Below are 15,076 nucleotides of genomic sequence, written 5' to 3' on the forward strand. Positions count from 1 at the left end.
TTGTTGGGGATCTGGCGGGGAATTCGTTCGAAAATAAGAGAAGAGGTCGTCTACTCGATCATTAAAGTACGTAACGTGGTGTAGCGCCAGGCGGTGTGAAGCGTCTGTCGAGCAGAGCAGGTCGGCACAGGCAATCGGATATTTTCCCAAACCAGACGCCGATAAGAGGAAAGGGGTGGAGGGGGATGATGCTGGCAGGCGGCGGTGTCTGCTGTGCTGTGCTGGGAACTGGAACTGGCGGATGCCCCGGTGTCAGCGAAACTCTATGCTTGGCGATTGGGCTGCTGATTTGTATCCGTGGAGTCCGAACGAACCTGGATATGTGGACCGGTATATCCTTATCCTACTCCTACTCCTTTGCTGCAAGGAATCTAGATATCTGTTTATCAGACCACAATCAAAATATTAAGATGGTGATAAGTGCAATAGAATGCAGCAGAACAGACGAGGTGAGGGACGAAGAGAAGAGGGGGGCGGGGGGGTCGGCCGAGGGAACTTCCAAGGTTGATGCAGACCAGGCAAGGAGCGAAGGGAGGGGAAGCAGATCCAGAAGGAATGGAGAAGAGAGAAGAAGGGAAGGGAGAAGTCCTTACTTCGGGGGGGATGAGGGGAGGAGTTGTCCGTAGATGAATGGGTCGAGTTTGGGTTTCTGGCGAGACGTTGTTCGTCCCTGTTCTAAACATTCTGGTTGACAGCCGGGGCCCGGGGCTTGGTGGGAAAGGTGGGATGTGGGGACCCCAAAATTGGAGCCATCCGCATCCGAGCAACCCAGCGCCCACCACACACCCACACCACCACCGACCACTGCACTTTCCACTGTAACTTTTTTTTTTCACCCCTCGCACCCCCTGCGTGCCCGTGGCTCCGTCCCTTTGCTTCCCGCGCCGAGCCTCTCAGTGACATCTAAACTCGGTCGAATCAAGCCAATCATCGCTCACACCGCCGACGACCGAGCCGACATGTTGGGGAAACTCCCAAAAGGCCACACACAGCACGCCGTCTGCCCGCTTGCCGGGGCATCCAGCAGCAGCAACGTCAGCCCGCAGAACAAGTGCCCTTCCACCGTGGGCTCGGGGTTCAAGCAATGTACCTCCGTTAAGCTTTTGATATCACCGAAGACACTCGTGGGACACCCTAGATACATCTCGCGTCGTCTCTTGACTTGGAGCAACACCGACGGCGGCATTGCCTTCTAGGTTTCTATGCTTCTCTCTATTTCAAGCCTCTGCTTTCCCCATCTCCCGCCCCCAGATTGGCATTCCTGTTCCTGTTCCTGCATCCTTCTCTGCCATGCCGCTGCCCGAGACTCCCGGTCTTCAACCCAGCCGCATGGACACCTTCATGTCAGCCCCGGCGCAGCACACGGCGGATTTGGGGTTCAATGTTTCGCCGACGATGCCGCTTCGGCGCTCGGGGCAACGCCAAATGGTGTCCGAATCCCTTCATCGACGATTTCGTATCTACGATCTCTCGAGCCTACTTTCCCAAATTCCTATTTGAGCCGTTTCTGTTTCCGTCTCCCCTTTGGAAATCAGCCTGCAGGGTACTTTGGTCCAAGGCATGCACTAACAAAGAGACCAGCAGCCCTCAACAACCAACCCCGATCAGTTCAACCCTTTTGCAACTGACCCAGATGGTCTGTGCCCCTGGGCACTCGGGGCCGGCCCCTGGTTCGATCTCAGCCTGGTGGAACCGACCCCAGGGAAGGGTTTTCTGGGCGGTCATGGCTGGCTGGCTGACAGCGGACCGCCGAAGATGGCATTTTGATTTTTGGATCACACTTCACGATTCAAGTCTTCAACAGCCACAGACAGAGCCAGTAACTCGTCCCTCAAAACTCTCCCTCAACCCAAGAGGACAGACACACGCCCAGCCACTGCAAGAATCGTGAAATTTAATGACCAGTGTTGGGACTGGGAAAGTGGCAATCAACTGTGGGTGAAAGATGCCCCAATTGTTGAGTTCCCGTCGTCCCTCGAGTTATGCCGGAACCCCCGGGTCCCTTTGATCGACAGGAAATTGTTAGCGCAAAAGACCGGAGTCGGACCCGCAGATCCCCAACATCTTGTCCGCCCAGGAATTGCCCTTTGCGGACTAGACTTTCACCATTTCTGGTCTTTTCCAGCTCTCTCCCCAGGTGTTTCCGTGTTTTGGTTGTGCTCAAGGATCCATCAACACGACGAGTTTCAACACTGACTCGGCTGGTCAACAACATTTGTAGTGGCCGACAATTCCCGGTTTCCATCTGTCCGGCCTCGTGGTCTGGAGACTCTCAACTCCCGAGTGAAATCGCCGCTCGGTGATATTCTCCCGCTCGGTTTTGAAACGTTGGCCTCTCTTGATAAGAAGATCTTCCTTCCTTTGCGTTCAAGCAGTCCTCAGAGATGGCCTATCAGGAATAGGTCACGCCGTCACATTCATCTTGAGATGCAGATGTGGCAGCTGTTTGGCTCTCTCGGTGTTATCAGTGGTGGGTATTGCAGTGTTGTCACCACTCGGCCATCGACAGCCAGATAGGCTTTTGGATAAATCACATGCCACCTCACCATCGCGACAAACACTGTCGTCAACACAAAAGACCCTTGTCTCCAAGAATAGAGTCGTCACCGGGCCGCTCCGCACTGGAGAAACCTTGCCGCCATCACGGACCACAAGACTAGCCACATGGGACAATGGCCATCGTGATGTGGTCCCAGGCTGTTTACCTCTTTTTGATGAATCATGAACCTCCAGTCCGGTGATTGTAGGACCATCCATCTCGATCATGTCTATGTATACCGTTGGTAATGTCCATAATTTGCCAGACATATCTAGTGTCCAACCACACGCCCCCCTCCTGCTTCCTCCACTACGAGGTGTACCTCTAATCCCTCCATACCAACATGCCCAAACATACGCCGTACTCTTAAGACTGCGAACCGTGCCCTTCTGCACATCTATCTGCAAGCAAGCAATCCAAGCAGATCGGAAGCCACTGCCGAATCTTGACAGGTCGATCCGATCCGACGGGAAGGCAGGTCAGCAGAAGAACCAGGCCCCACTGACATCAGAATCGTACGATTTTTCTCTTGGTCCCCTCTCCCACGAGGCCAACGGGGGGCTAGACCAGTCCAGGATCTGCTAGGCACAGCACCTTCAAAGACATGAAGCTCAGCCTTATGAAAGTCAACTGATGCTGTTGGTTTAAGGTGTAACATCGAGCTTCACCAAGTTTGCTGCAGCTACGTGGAGAGAAGAAGGGGGTACATTTGTCTGTTCTCTTGACCACGCATCAATGCTTTCCCAAGTACCTAACTAATCCTTCCGTTTACCTTGACAAATCACAACAAACTTCAGCAAGATGAAACACCCTCTTTGACGCACGCACACACAGCTCTCGTAAACTCTGAGCCTGGTATTTTGGCTCTATATTCCAACTGGTCAAGATTATTTCCCAAGGTACCTACCTACCTAGGCACGCGTCGTCGACAAAATAACTGGTACTACAAGTAAGACGTATGATAACCGTTGACTTCTACCTTTTGAACAGGGAATGGGCCTTTTGACTACTCCTTAAGGCCTATCGACTATCTCTCAAGACCTACTGGTCATTTCAAGGCCTAGTAGCCATATTTTAGGTATGCTTCAGAACTTTTGCAGTGTCGTCCACAGCATGCAAGGTACTACTTGCGCGTGCCCTTCAAACTATCACTCGTTGCCTCTGCTGTACCTTATGCATCAGTCCGTCTCCCGAAGACTTCTTGCCCTTGAAGTTTCCAGGAAGAATACTCCTCAAATGCCATGCATGCCCACACTCCTCAAGCACCATGTCTATACCCCTCAGTCAGAAGAACAATCCAAACGCCATTCCCTCGCTCAGCACCCAAATCACACAAAATCCCCAACCCCGAATCACAATACCCACCCCATTCGTTACATGCAATCATACCATCAAAGTTAAGAATCGCTACAAAACAAATGCAAACCTACAAAGATATCATCTCATAACCACAACCCACCACCATGCTCAAGCCCTCCAAGCTCAATCCTCATCTCTCATGTCATCACAAAGCAAAACAAAAAACACCGTCAATCGTAATGCAAACTGTAAAATGCACAAAAGAAAAAGAAAAAAAAATAGGTATCAAGTATTGAAAAAAAGTGTATATCAAAGCAACCAATTCATCCATCATCACTCTCTCACACATCCACGCCCCGTCTTTCTTCCGATAGGTTAGCACCCTACCCAATCTTCCCGCCTCACCTCAGTCAGAAATATAAGGTAGAAGAAAATAAAGCCAGAGAGTTGCGATGTGTGAACCAACCCCCTTCAGCCCAATTTGCCCCCTACTCCCCCCTCCCTTCCTTTCCTTTCCGTTCCTGTTTGTGTAGTAAGGCGCCAAAGTCAAAATAAAGGTATCATCCATGCCTCCCACCCAACCCATTCAGCCAGCCAGCTATCACGCCGCCTCTCCGCTTCAACACAATTGTAAATTATAGGCTCCTTAATCATGCCCCCTTCCATCATAGCTATCTTCTTGCCTGATGGACCTGGCTTAGTAGGTTTCCCCCAAATCCTCCAGCACCCTCCCCTGCATGCCTCCCGCTAGCAGACTTGCTACAGGCCCGGCAGCACTGGCACTACTAGTCCTCCGCAGCCCGATGCCTCCCGACCCTCCGCTCTGCCTCCTCGGTGCTGGAATCCCGCTTGGTCCCGGAATGGCACTGAACCCACCCTCGTCCATCCTGCTAAAGGTTCCCCGTCTGCTAGGCGTCCGGAACTCCCCAGTGTCTCCCTCATCCAGTTCCAGCGTGCTGTAACTAACGCTGTGACTTGGATTATGACCATGATGCGACTCCCTCCCACTGTGCATGCCCAGACTACTCCTCGGCCTACCTAGTGGTGTTCTGGACCCCGTGAGACTGGCCCTGCTCATCGGCCTGGGAGGTGGCATGGCGGCGCTCGAGGGACCACCGCCGTGCGATTCCTGTCTGCTAACCGGCCGTGCGTAGCTCGAGACACTAGCTCGACTGCTGGGCCGTGGGATATCGGATGCATCGGCTTGGTGGTTAGGGTTACGGTTGGGCAGCGGACCAAAGGACAATCGGGAGACGCCCGACGTGCTAAGTCGGGGGACATGCTTATTCGCCGTTGAACTCGAAAGGCTGCTGCGGAAATTGGATGGCGTTGGTTTGTCGTCGCCGTTGCTGATCGTCGACGATGCTGTGGAACCGGCGTTACGCTTCCTACTGCGTATTGTGACCGAAGATGGTACCGTGGGAACTGTTCTTGGTGAGCCCCGTGGTGGGGTGCTGGCCGAACCTGCAGGGAGCTTGGACCGGGCAGACTGCACACGAGCTTCCAGACGCTGCATCTGTGCTGTGAGCGTCCGGATATGGGTGAGTGAATTGGAGGGCGGAATCTTGTGCGCCCTCGTGCTTGGTGGTGGCTTGCTGGTAGTCGAGTTTCTCTGGGCAGGCGTGCGCAATGCGGCGGAAGCAGTCGCCACACGATTGCCCCGGGTTGAAGAGCTAGACGCACCGCCAATGGACCTTGGTTTAGATGCCATGCTGCTGTCGGCAGAAGGCAATCGGGATTTCCTTTGGGACGTAGGACCTTTTGTGACACTGAGTCGTGACCGGGACAGTTGAGAGATCTCCGAGATGGAGGGTGATGGTGGGTCTTGGAGTTCGGACAAGGTGTCCGCGGTGGATAGCGACTTGGTGTCGGGTGGGGTGGTGATCATTGGTGAGCTTGCGGTCGAGTGAGGTGAGCTGCCAAATGGCGGGGAGCCGGGGAGCGAGAGGTCAGTGGAGAGTGTCGATAAATGGCGGGCATCCTGCTTCTTGATCTTGTGCTGCAAGATTTCGGCCTCGATCTTTAAATCCGACAACTCCTCCCTCAACCGCTGAGTCTCTACCCGAAGCTGTTCCCTTTCCTGTTCCCCAATCTTGATCTCCTCCTCCAGCAAGACAGCCCGTTCGATGGCGACATTGTACTTGGACTCGAGATCCTCCAGTGATGACGTGGTGTTGCGCGCCTGTCGCTCAAAGTCGTCATTTGCTACCTCGATATCCCGTAGTCTGAGCTGCAAGGTCCGGTTTGTTTCGCGAAGGGTGGTGATCTCTTTCTCGAGAATGCTTTGCGCCGCATTTGCCTCGGATTTGGATTCCTTGTATTTTCGCTGGTAGGACATGTCAGCCAGACCGTCACTCGAGTGCGCTCATAAGGAGATATCAGTACCTTCCATTCCTCCACCTCATAGCTCAGGCTCTCGGCCTTTTTCTGCAGAGCCCTTTCCCGCTTGTCGGCAGCATCCAGGTCCTTTTCGAGCTCGGCTTCTAGCTCTTTGCTTGAGGCTTGGAATTCCGATAGTTCCTGCTCGAGCAGCTCGTATTGCGACTTGTACCACGCGAGCGCATCCTGGGGGTTGGCCTCGGCGCTTGGAGGGGATGATGGTGGCTCCGACATTTTTTGTTGTAATTATTTGTTGGTTGCTGTTTTTTCGTAATTTTTGCTATGCGATACTGCGAGATGTAGTGGCTGTGATGCGCAAAAGGGAAGAATCTCGCATGTGATGGTTGTGGAAATAAATTAACTCTAGGGAAAAGGCGGTCGGAAAGAACGTCGGACAGTTGGCAGCGAAAACAGAAACTGAAAGCAGATATGAAAGTCGTGGATCGTTATCGTAAAATGCAGCGGGAAGGCTCGAGGCGTTATGCGAAAATGCGGCAGGTCATGGCCGACTGTGAGTTCCCGCGATGGGGGGTTATTTTCCTGGTGTTGAGCGACGACGTCAACAACTGAGGTTGTAATCTGCGGGAGGTGGAGGCGGAGGAGGAGAAGGCGGTCGCGGGGGGATGAATGACAGGCGAGAGAGAGACAGAACGCAGAGAGAGAGAGAGCGAGAGGCAGCTTACCCGACGGTCGCGCGGGCGGGAAAAGGGCGTCTTGGACAGTCGGAAAGGGCGTCGAAGAGTCCGGCGGTGGACTTGATCGAGTGATCGCACTTCGCGACCTACTTACCTACCTGATTCCGTCGTAAGTCGTCTCGGTTGGCGATTGCGATGTCGTCGGTTGTCGAGTTGGCGGCGGGCGGGAGGAAGGTTGGATGCTTCCTCGTTCTCCCAGTCCTGGTCCCGGGGCTGGGTGTTTTCCTTGGCACCTGTGGGCTCTTCCTCTTCTCCTTCTGCTCTGCATGCGCTAATGGCACCATGGCAACCGTGCACCATTTGCTCCACCCAACCTGAGCTTCTTTTAGAGTCAACAAACCCACTTTCAACCTCGTCAACATCAACACAGCACTTTATGTACTTTGATGTCATGACGTTGGTCTTGCTGTTGGAGACCATTCTCTTTCATCTATACTACCTCTAGGACTCATCTACTTCAAATTCTTTGTCTCTACCACACAATCTATCTCCCTCCCTATTATTCTTCATCCATCCGCGTATCTTCTTCAACATGCTACCTACCTAGCTTCCCGCTGTTTTAGCATGACGAACCACATTCACTCCCACCCAACTAGATCTTCAACACAGCCAGTCAGCCAGACTTGTTGCTCACACTCACGCTGCCGATTCTACCCCACCTCATGCCAACTGCCCGTCCCTGTTCTGCTTTAAATACACCCTGCCCTATGCTAAATGTGTCGCGCTGCTTGCTTGCTTGCGCCTGCTGCGCTGTCTTGCGTCTGACAGAGCGATCCTCTCTGCAGCCCCAGGATCGACCAACGCCGCGCGCCATCCACTGCATTTGAAACGGTTTGCGCATTTGCCAAATATCGCTTTTTGTGTGTCGCAGCAATGCCGCTGCCAGAAAGATGAGCGGGTGGTCTCCCGGTCCCGCCCGCTTATGACTGGTCATCCGATCACGCATCCTTGGCGACTGCCAAGTGGTAGACACATGACGGCGTTCAGTCTTGGTTTTCTTTTATAGGAGGGTATCGCGGTTCCTGCATGTGCCTGTTTCTGCTGTGGCACCCCATCACATGGTGTTGTGTTCCTCTGAGTATGTGGAAAGGGTTAGGGTCGGCGCCTGTCATGCAATGGCCATTCCAAACACCACACTTGTGAGAACCACAGCAAGGTATTCATGACTTTTTTGTATTACCATTTCTAGGAGGTCTTCTCCGATGCCCGCCAACTCCATGCCTGCTGCTGCTCAACTAAGCCAGTCCCTCATTAAAGCCCATACTTTTGCGTCTTCATAAAATCCATGCCCGCCGCAAAATGAAACAACTTGGCCGCCACAATAAACCTCTCCCTCTTGCTATACTCCACCAGCTTCTCATATAGCTCTGCCAGCGGGACGACCACCCGCTCAATGTGCTCCCCATCCTCCAACCTCTGCTCCGGCAGCGAGCCCGCCTCCAGCTCAGGCACCTCCACCTCTACCATAGCCATCTGCATATTCGCATTCGACAAGCCCGGATCAGCCGCCTGCACCGGGCTGACACTTAGCACCCTGCTCACTTCGTACCCCGTCTCCTCCTTGAACTCCCTCACTGCCGCCTCTTCGGCTGTCTCATCCTCGTCGATAAGACCGGCAGGCCACTCGACAGTGTAAGCGTCTAGTGGGGGGCGGTATTGGATCACTAGCAGTGTGGAGGGGGCCTTGTTGGGAGAAAGCAAGATGTTGCCAATTGCTACAGCGTCGACGCCTGTCTTGGCGGAGCGAGTCTTGCGGGAGGCGACCTCCCATGTGCGTGCTTTGCCTGTTTGGTCGGTGTACTCGATTTTTTGAAGAGTCACCCATCTGGCTTCCGAGGTGGGAAGTTCCGTGACCGAGGTGATGGCTGGTTCTTGCTTCTTGTGGAGGGTTTGCGTCATTTTGGATTTGAGGATGTGAGGGAAGGAGTTGCGGCGGGGTTTGGCAGGGGCGGTCGTGGTAGATTGATGGTGAGAAAGCAGGTGCAAATGCCGGTGGTGGTGGGTATGATGATGGTGAGGATCTGTGAAGGTGGTGGTGTGCTTGTTTGGGGTGAGGATGAGGTTGTTGGTGAGAGAGGGAATGAACAAGTCCATAAGAGGGCGAGTCAAAGCGGGGCTGGCTGAGCGGCGAGGAATGATGCCCCGCAACTGCATGAGATGAAGAAAGGCAGTCAAACGGAATACTTGGTAAATATGATGGATAATTGGAAAAAGTCTTTGACTTTGTTTCTGCTAGTTTAACACTCTTTCTCAAGATTTTCAGATTTTGGGGGCTGAAACAGTTCAGGTTCAGTTGATGAGTTCAGACGGCAGGCTCGACTTGGATGAGACGTGGGTCAAGTTGCGTCACCATCTCAGCGCAATTCAGGTACGGGTTAGGGTTTACAATGACGATGACAATGACAGCAATCGAGGAGGCATCATGCCAAATTACTGACAACGACAAAGAGCCTTGAGCTTTCTAGAGTATTTACAGCTCGATCAACTATGTACAGGAAAGAGCAAATTCACCACCGAAAGTCGAACAGCAGGGAGACCGGAGCTTCCAGCATGGCCCCTGCCTCATTCCGTCTGCACCGTATCCCCTTTGATGGAAGGAGCTTAGAAGTAGCTCTGGTCAATGACGGCAGGTCCGGGGACCTTGTAGGTACCAAAGTCGCCCCAGATGTTGATGAGAATACCAGCTGTAACACAATCAATCATCAGCACGAATGAGACGAGAAAACAGCGCAAGAGGAGAAGAGTTCACTCACGGTCAGAAGCGCTGTAAGCACCCGGAAGCCTAACACCAGCAGGAAGCTGGCCGCTGCCGCTGTTGGCAACTCTAACCTGGTAGCAGCTCATGTAGAACTGTGCACCACCGCTCGAGCCGGCGGTATGAAGAGCGATGGCCTCCGCTCTGACGAGGTAATCACCAGCGGGGATCTTGCTGGGGATCTTGAACGTCCGCTTGCCACAGTTCTTGTTGAGGGTGTCGGTGCCCCAGGTCTTGCTGCCGGCGTCGTAGCCGAACTCGTCGACCTTGAACCACGAGGCAGAGGCGCCATCGGCCGTCTTGGCGTCGTTGACCTTGGCCATGTAGACGATGACGGGGCCGAAGTGGTTCCCGCCGATGGCCTCGTTGGCGCAGGAGCGGTCGTTGGGCTGGGCGTGCATCTCGACGAAGAAGGAGTCACCGGCTGGATGGAAGTATCAGCATTCGGAACAGGAACACTAAGGTATGAGAGACATCAACGTACCGCTCACCTCGCAAAGGCCAGCAACGCCGCGCGAACCACCGACATTGCAGGCAAGATCAGAACTGCCAACGCTGGTGACGGGAGAGTTGTTGGGCTAATAGATGATGTTAGTCACCGGGGCACAGCTAGGGGATTGGAAAAGCTCATACCGGCATGCGAGTGCATGATGTGCCGAAGTCGATCGATCCACTGCCAGCCTGTTGGAAGATGCTGTGGGCAGCAGCCAGGGGGGCGAGAACGCCAGCGGCGACAAAGACAGACTTCATGTTGGTGGTTCCTCGGTTGAGATGTCTAGATGAGGGAGGCTGCTGAGTTACTCGTTCTCACCATCGCACAGAGACGACGATAGCAGCTTTTATATCCCTTTCGATTCCTCAACACCCATCCTCATCAGTCGGCCCTCCGCCAACCTCACCCACATTTTCACCGACTCGCATCCCCCTCGATATTAGATCTACCGCTCCAACGGGCCGCAGATTCAACATCCAAGCCTCGCCCGTGCCCAACTTCCTCAATAGGAAGTCTACAAGAACTGTTGATCAACATCACCTATGCCAATCCAGCCCATACCTCCCGCCCACATCATTCTCGGCACCAGCCGGCCAACCACTCCGCCAACAAGAAATATGAACCTGGTTTTCCTCATGCCTTGCAGCAGACAACAACCGTTCGTTGTTTATCTGAACCATTCCCGTCCCCACAAAAGTCCACCCAACCCGCAATGCAACGCCGATCATTCTCGGTACTACATCCTCCATGATCCATCTGGGACCCGATCGTCAAAACGGCCGACCAAGACACAAAAGAATGACGATATACCCGCTTCTTGGGCAATTTATCCCGCACACGTACACACTTGCACAAGCGGAAGACGGCGCCGCAACCGAAAAAAGCGACAACCGAGATCCATTCCCATGCAGCTCTCTACCGTCCCGCGTACCGGACCAGTGCCGTCCGCGAATAACCCCCAGCTTGGCAGATTATGCGATGCCGTCTTGTTTGGTGAGTCGTCAGCAAAAAAAAAAACCGGTGGGTCGAGGTCAGATCGTGGGGAACATAGTCCCGAAAACTCCGTCAATGGGGAGTGATTAGTAAGTTATGCAAGAAAAAAGGACCGAAAGAGGCTGACGATTGTAAACAGACGAAGAGATGATGTTGCGCGCGAGAAAAGACCTGTTGAACCTGGTCAGCCTGTGGTTCAATAATGAGCCATTCTCTGGGTTGAATGTTCAGGAGGACGTCAATGAGCCAGTCTTTGTCCAAAAAAGCAGTCATGAATTGCAAATGTATCGCAGTATATGGTATCACCTCCCAAGCTGTCCCCCTCCCCACCTTTCACCCCAGTCCTCTTACGCTCTCCTCCCAGTCAAGAGATCCATCTCTTCCGGCCTCACCCTCTTGGTCTTCTTGAGCAACTTCCATACCAAGATGTTCACCAGATACACCACAATGCCGATGTAGCTCGTCATAAACTTGTCGATCTGGAACTGGGGGATGAAGGCCGAGTACCCGCTAAAGAAAATAACCAAGATGGTAACCCCGAGCGCAATGTAGGAGCCCCATGGCAAGAGAGGGTTGCGGTAAGGCATGATCTCTCGTGGGATGCCTTGCACCTTCATGGCTCTGATCATGGAAATGTAGCTAACCAACACGGCGACCCAGTTCAGAGCGCCAAAGACGGTGACGAGCGAGACAAAGTATCCAAACACTGTCGCGGCATCCTTGGTGGCGTTCATGAAGCCGAGGGCAATAAAGATGGAGGAGAGGGCTACTGCGGGAATGGGTACGCCACGCTTGTTGGTGCGCTCCATAATCTCTGGTGCTTGTCTGTCCTTGGCCAGGGCCCAAACAGTGCGTGATGCGAGGTAGATATCCGAGTTGGCGGCACTGATCGTGAAGACTAGCAGCATTCCGTTGACGGCATCGGCGAGCTTGTCCACACCGGCACGTTGAGCTGCAACGGTAAAAGGGGAGGCCACTGTTTCTGGTCAGCTTGGCAATTTTGGCACGTATATGGGCCACAACTTACATCCGCCAATCCTCTCCCTTGTCGCCCTGAGCAACTCGGGACTGTTGTACGGGACGGCCATCCCCAGGACCAGCACACCGGCGACGTAGAAGAAGACGATTCTCAGCAAGGTCTGGTTCACAGCCCTCGGCACGTTTTTTCTCGGGTCAGGCGTCTCGCCAAAGGCCACACCCACCAGCTCAGTTCCCAGATACGCAAAGGTTGCCTGCACGATGCAAGCCCAGACACCCAAGAATCTGCCGGTCGAGCCATGGACGTAGAAGTAGTCATCCTTCCAGCGCACATTGTACTCAGCAAATGCCCCCGGGTCGGTCCAATACCAAAAGCCTGATCTGAACCCCGAGGGACTGCCGCCCAAAGATAGAATGAAGCACATCAGAATCAGCATAATGATGACCAGCGCCTTAGAAAGCGACATCCAAAATTCTGCCTCGCCAAAAAATCGTACGTGGATCAGCTGTTCCTCGGTGTCAGTCTTTCTCTCATGTCTCTTCCTGTCCCAGGACGAGCACTCACATTCAGCAGTATAATCACCACCCCAAACACCACAATCCACACACTGACATTTAGATCCTTGACCCAATACTGCAATATGATGCCCGTCGCCGTCAGATTATTCGGCAGCACAATCACGTATTTAAAGAAGTAATTCCACCCCGTCGCAAACCCCATGGCCGGGTCGACAAACCTCGTCGCATACCCAGAAAACGACTTTTTGTGCGGCAGCCAAGCACCCATTTCACCGAGCGCGACCATGACGACGTAGACGACGAAGCCCATGAGGACGTAACCGATGAGGAGGGAGCCGGGACCAAATTTTAGTGCTGTGCCAGTGCCGATGATGAGACCAGTGCCAATTGCGCCTGCGATGGCCATCATGTCTGGGGAATTATTTGTTAGCACTAAAAAATTGGGAGGATAACACAGGAGGAGAAAGGGAAGCATACTGAGTTGTCTAGGCCGCATCCCGCGATGCAAATCATCCGGGCCCTCCACGCCCTCGTCCACCATGCCGGCTTCCTCGCTGCTGCTGACATCTTGGGCGCCTGGTGCGGTTGCTGGAGGGGGGGAGTCGGGGTGTTTCTCGTCGAGGGCGCGTTTTCTGAAAAAGGCGGCCATGTTGGCGAGGCAGATGCGAGTTCCTTTTCGCCTACTCTTGATGGTTGCGCAAAGGGACGGGGAGAGGGGAGGGGGGAAAAAGACAAAAGGACGGAGAGGGTGATAAGAAAGGCAGATAGATTGACGAGGTCAGAGTCTCAAAAGTAATATATTTTTCCTACTGGCTGCTTCCCCGCCTCTCTCTGTCGGGTTTGCCAGATGATTGTGACTTGGTGCGACCTACCTACTTGGACGTGGATTGGGATGTGTGTATGGCCTCCCCCGCCAATACCCGTCGTCAATGGGCAGGGCTCGGTGTGCCGAAAGGGAAAGAAGGCTCAGATGTGGAAGTAGCATGTACATCAGGTCACCGGGGCGCCTTGGACCTGACAAGGGCAGGGCAGCCAAAGGGGAGAGACACCGCCAGACCAGATAAGGAAAAGATGGACCAGGGAGGATGTTTCTCATGTTTTTGGCTGGTGTCCTACTTCCATGGAACGGCCAGGTTTGGTGGGACCCAACCAGCATGAGGTCTGGCTCGGTGATAAGATGGGGGTCAGTATCTCCCCGGCGAGATCATTCCGAATCAAGTCATCCCGAGGGCCGTTGTCGTGAGGGGAGGGGTCTCTGTGGCGTCAGTGTTGCTCGTGAGTTACCTGTGTGTTACATTCTAGATCGGTCAATGGGTAGCTGTGTCAGCAAGCAAACAGAGCCAAGGGCCTGGGCCGGCGGTAGAATCGCAACCTGCAGTGACGATGGTTTGTCGTCGGTTCCCAATTCAGTCTATCCCTCCGCTCCCCGGCAGTGAACATCACATCGTTGCGGCGCAGCTTGGCGAATCGACACAAGCTTTGATAGCGCAAGCTTGGCCAAGATCAAGCAAATGCCCAGAAAAAAAAAACGGGCGGGGGGCGTTCGAAGTTCTGGCCAGCCACACAGCCATTTGTAACGCTAGGCCCGGAAAGGAAGGTAGCTCAATAATCACAGCCGTCATCAACCGACAGACGGGGAGTACAACATTCCAAATAGTTTGTTTTACGTCTTGATACAAGACCGAAGGCATCTCCAAGCCCAAAATTCTGCTTCAAGATCTTCCCATGGCTACAGCTGCGGCGCAGTAGCAACAGCCAACCGTCGGTGTAACCGCATGTTCACCTCGGCGTAGTCAACCTCATCCCCCTTGGCCGTAATCAACCCATATCTGATGAAAGGGTTAACAAAAGACGGTTGTAGAGCTGCGCTTGGATTCTCTCCGAAGCAGAGCCGCCTTTACCTCCTCGGGTGTCAAAAGGTAAAACTCCTTCACCTCATCAATATCGATAGTTTCGAATGGTGAAGTGCCAGCAGTTACTCCGCCAGCAACAACCGTGCTATCCAACATACCTATTGGGGCATATGCTGATGATTGTGCTACAACGAGGGACCCGGATCTTGATGACCCTGGTCGTGCCAGTGTACACTTTTGATTGTTGGCCACGACTACTCCCTGATATATTTGCTGCGGTCGAGTGTTTAACTGCTGGTGGGGGAAGGTTAAATGCGCGGGCCTCACAGTATGAAAGCTGGCGGGAGGCGAGAGTCAAATGGTGCATTTCGGTGCAGTTCAAGCAAGAGGCCTCCCTTGGATAAGGCTGGTAAACAGCTGGCACACCGGCTGCGTAATTTATGGTTCTCGAGGGGATTAAATAGTTTCTTTGACCTCTCCCAGCAATGAATTACGCCCTCATGCCTGTGGATTGCTCTGCCGTCGGCCTTTTATCTGTTGAGTTTAGGAACCCAGAGAGTTGATTTTAAATAA

General features: G+C 53.5%; 5 protein-coding genes across 5 annotated transcripts; all 5 read right to left on the reverse strand.

Moving 5' to 3' along the window:
* Window positions 1-61: 61 nt before the first annotated feature.
* On the reverse strand, window positions 62-993 carry QC763_0114810 (uncharacterized protein; the record flags this gene model as incomplete). Its single annotated transcript, XM_062906525.1, has 2 exons — window positions 594-993; window positions 62-208 (listed from the first exon to the last, which is right to left on the reverse strand). The coding sequence occupies exons 1-2, from the start codon at window positions 681-683 to the stop codon at window positions 62-64; spliced, it is 237 nt and encodes a 78-aa protein (XP_062761237.1). The 5' UTR covers window positions 684-993.
* A 3,340-nt stretch (window positions 994-4,333) lies between these two features.
* NDE1_1 (NADH:ubiquinone oxidoreductase) lies at window positions 4,334-7,762 on the reverse strand. The gene is made up of 3 exons (XM_062915377.1): window positions 6,901-7,762; window positions 6,224-6,757; window positions 4,334-6,164 (listed from the first exon to the last, which is right to left on the reverse strand). Exons 2-3 carry the CDS (start codon window positions 6,449-6,451, stop codon window positions 4,536-4,538), a joined length of 1,857 nt encoding a protein of 618 aa, XP_062761238.1. The 5' UTR covers window positions 6,452-6,757; window positions 6,901-7,762; the 3' UTR covers window positions 4,334-4,535.
* Window positions 7,763-8,163: 401 nt separating this feature from the next.
* On the reverse strand, window positions 8,164-9,066 carry QC763_703780 (uncharacterized protein; the record flags this gene model as incomplete). The annotated part of the gene is made up of 1 exon (XM_062915376.1): window positions 8,164-9,066. One exon carries the CDS (start codon window positions 9,064-9,066, stop codon window positions 8,164-8,166), a length of 903 nt encoding a protein of 300 aa, XP_062761239.1.
* A 447-nt stretch (window positions 9,067-9,513) lies between these two features.
* QC763_703770 (uncharacterized protein) lies at window positions 9,514-10,417 on the reverse strand (the record flags this gene model as incomplete). Its single annotated transcript, XM_062915375.1, has 4 exons — window positions 9,514-9,596; window positions 9,666-10,091; window positions 10,152-10,245; window positions 10,301-10,417. The coding sequence occupies 4 exons, from the start codon at window positions 10,415-10,417 to the stop codon at window positions 9,514-9,516; spliced, it is 720 nt and encodes a 239-aa protein (XP_062761240.1).
* Window positions 10,418-11,500: 1,083 nt separating this feature from the next.
* Window positions 11,501-14,157, reverse strand: QC763_703760 (uncharacterized protein; the record flags this gene model as incomplete). Its single annotated transcript, XM_062915374.1, has 5 exons — window positions 14,027-14,157; window positions 13,128-13,948; window positions 12,697-13,061; window positions 12,181-12,637; window positions 11,501-12,129 (listed from the first exon to the last, which is right to left on the reverse strand). The coding sequence occupies exons 2-5, from the start codon at window positions 13,297-13,299 to the stop codon at window positions 11,501-11,503; spliced, it is 1,623 nt and encodes a 540-aa protein (XP_062761241.1). The 5' UTR covers window positions 13,300-13,948; window positions 14,027-14,157.
* Between the last annotated feature and the right edge of the window lie 919 nt (window positions 14,158-15,076).

This window comes from Podospora pseudopauciseta, assembly GCF_035222475.1.
Source record: "Podospora pseudopauciseta strain CBS 411.78 chromosome 7 map unlocalized CBS411.78m_7.2, whole genome shotgun sequence".
NCBI lineage: Eukaryota > Fungi > Ascomycota > Sordariomycetes > Sordariales > Podosporaceae > Podospora > Podospora pseudopauciseta.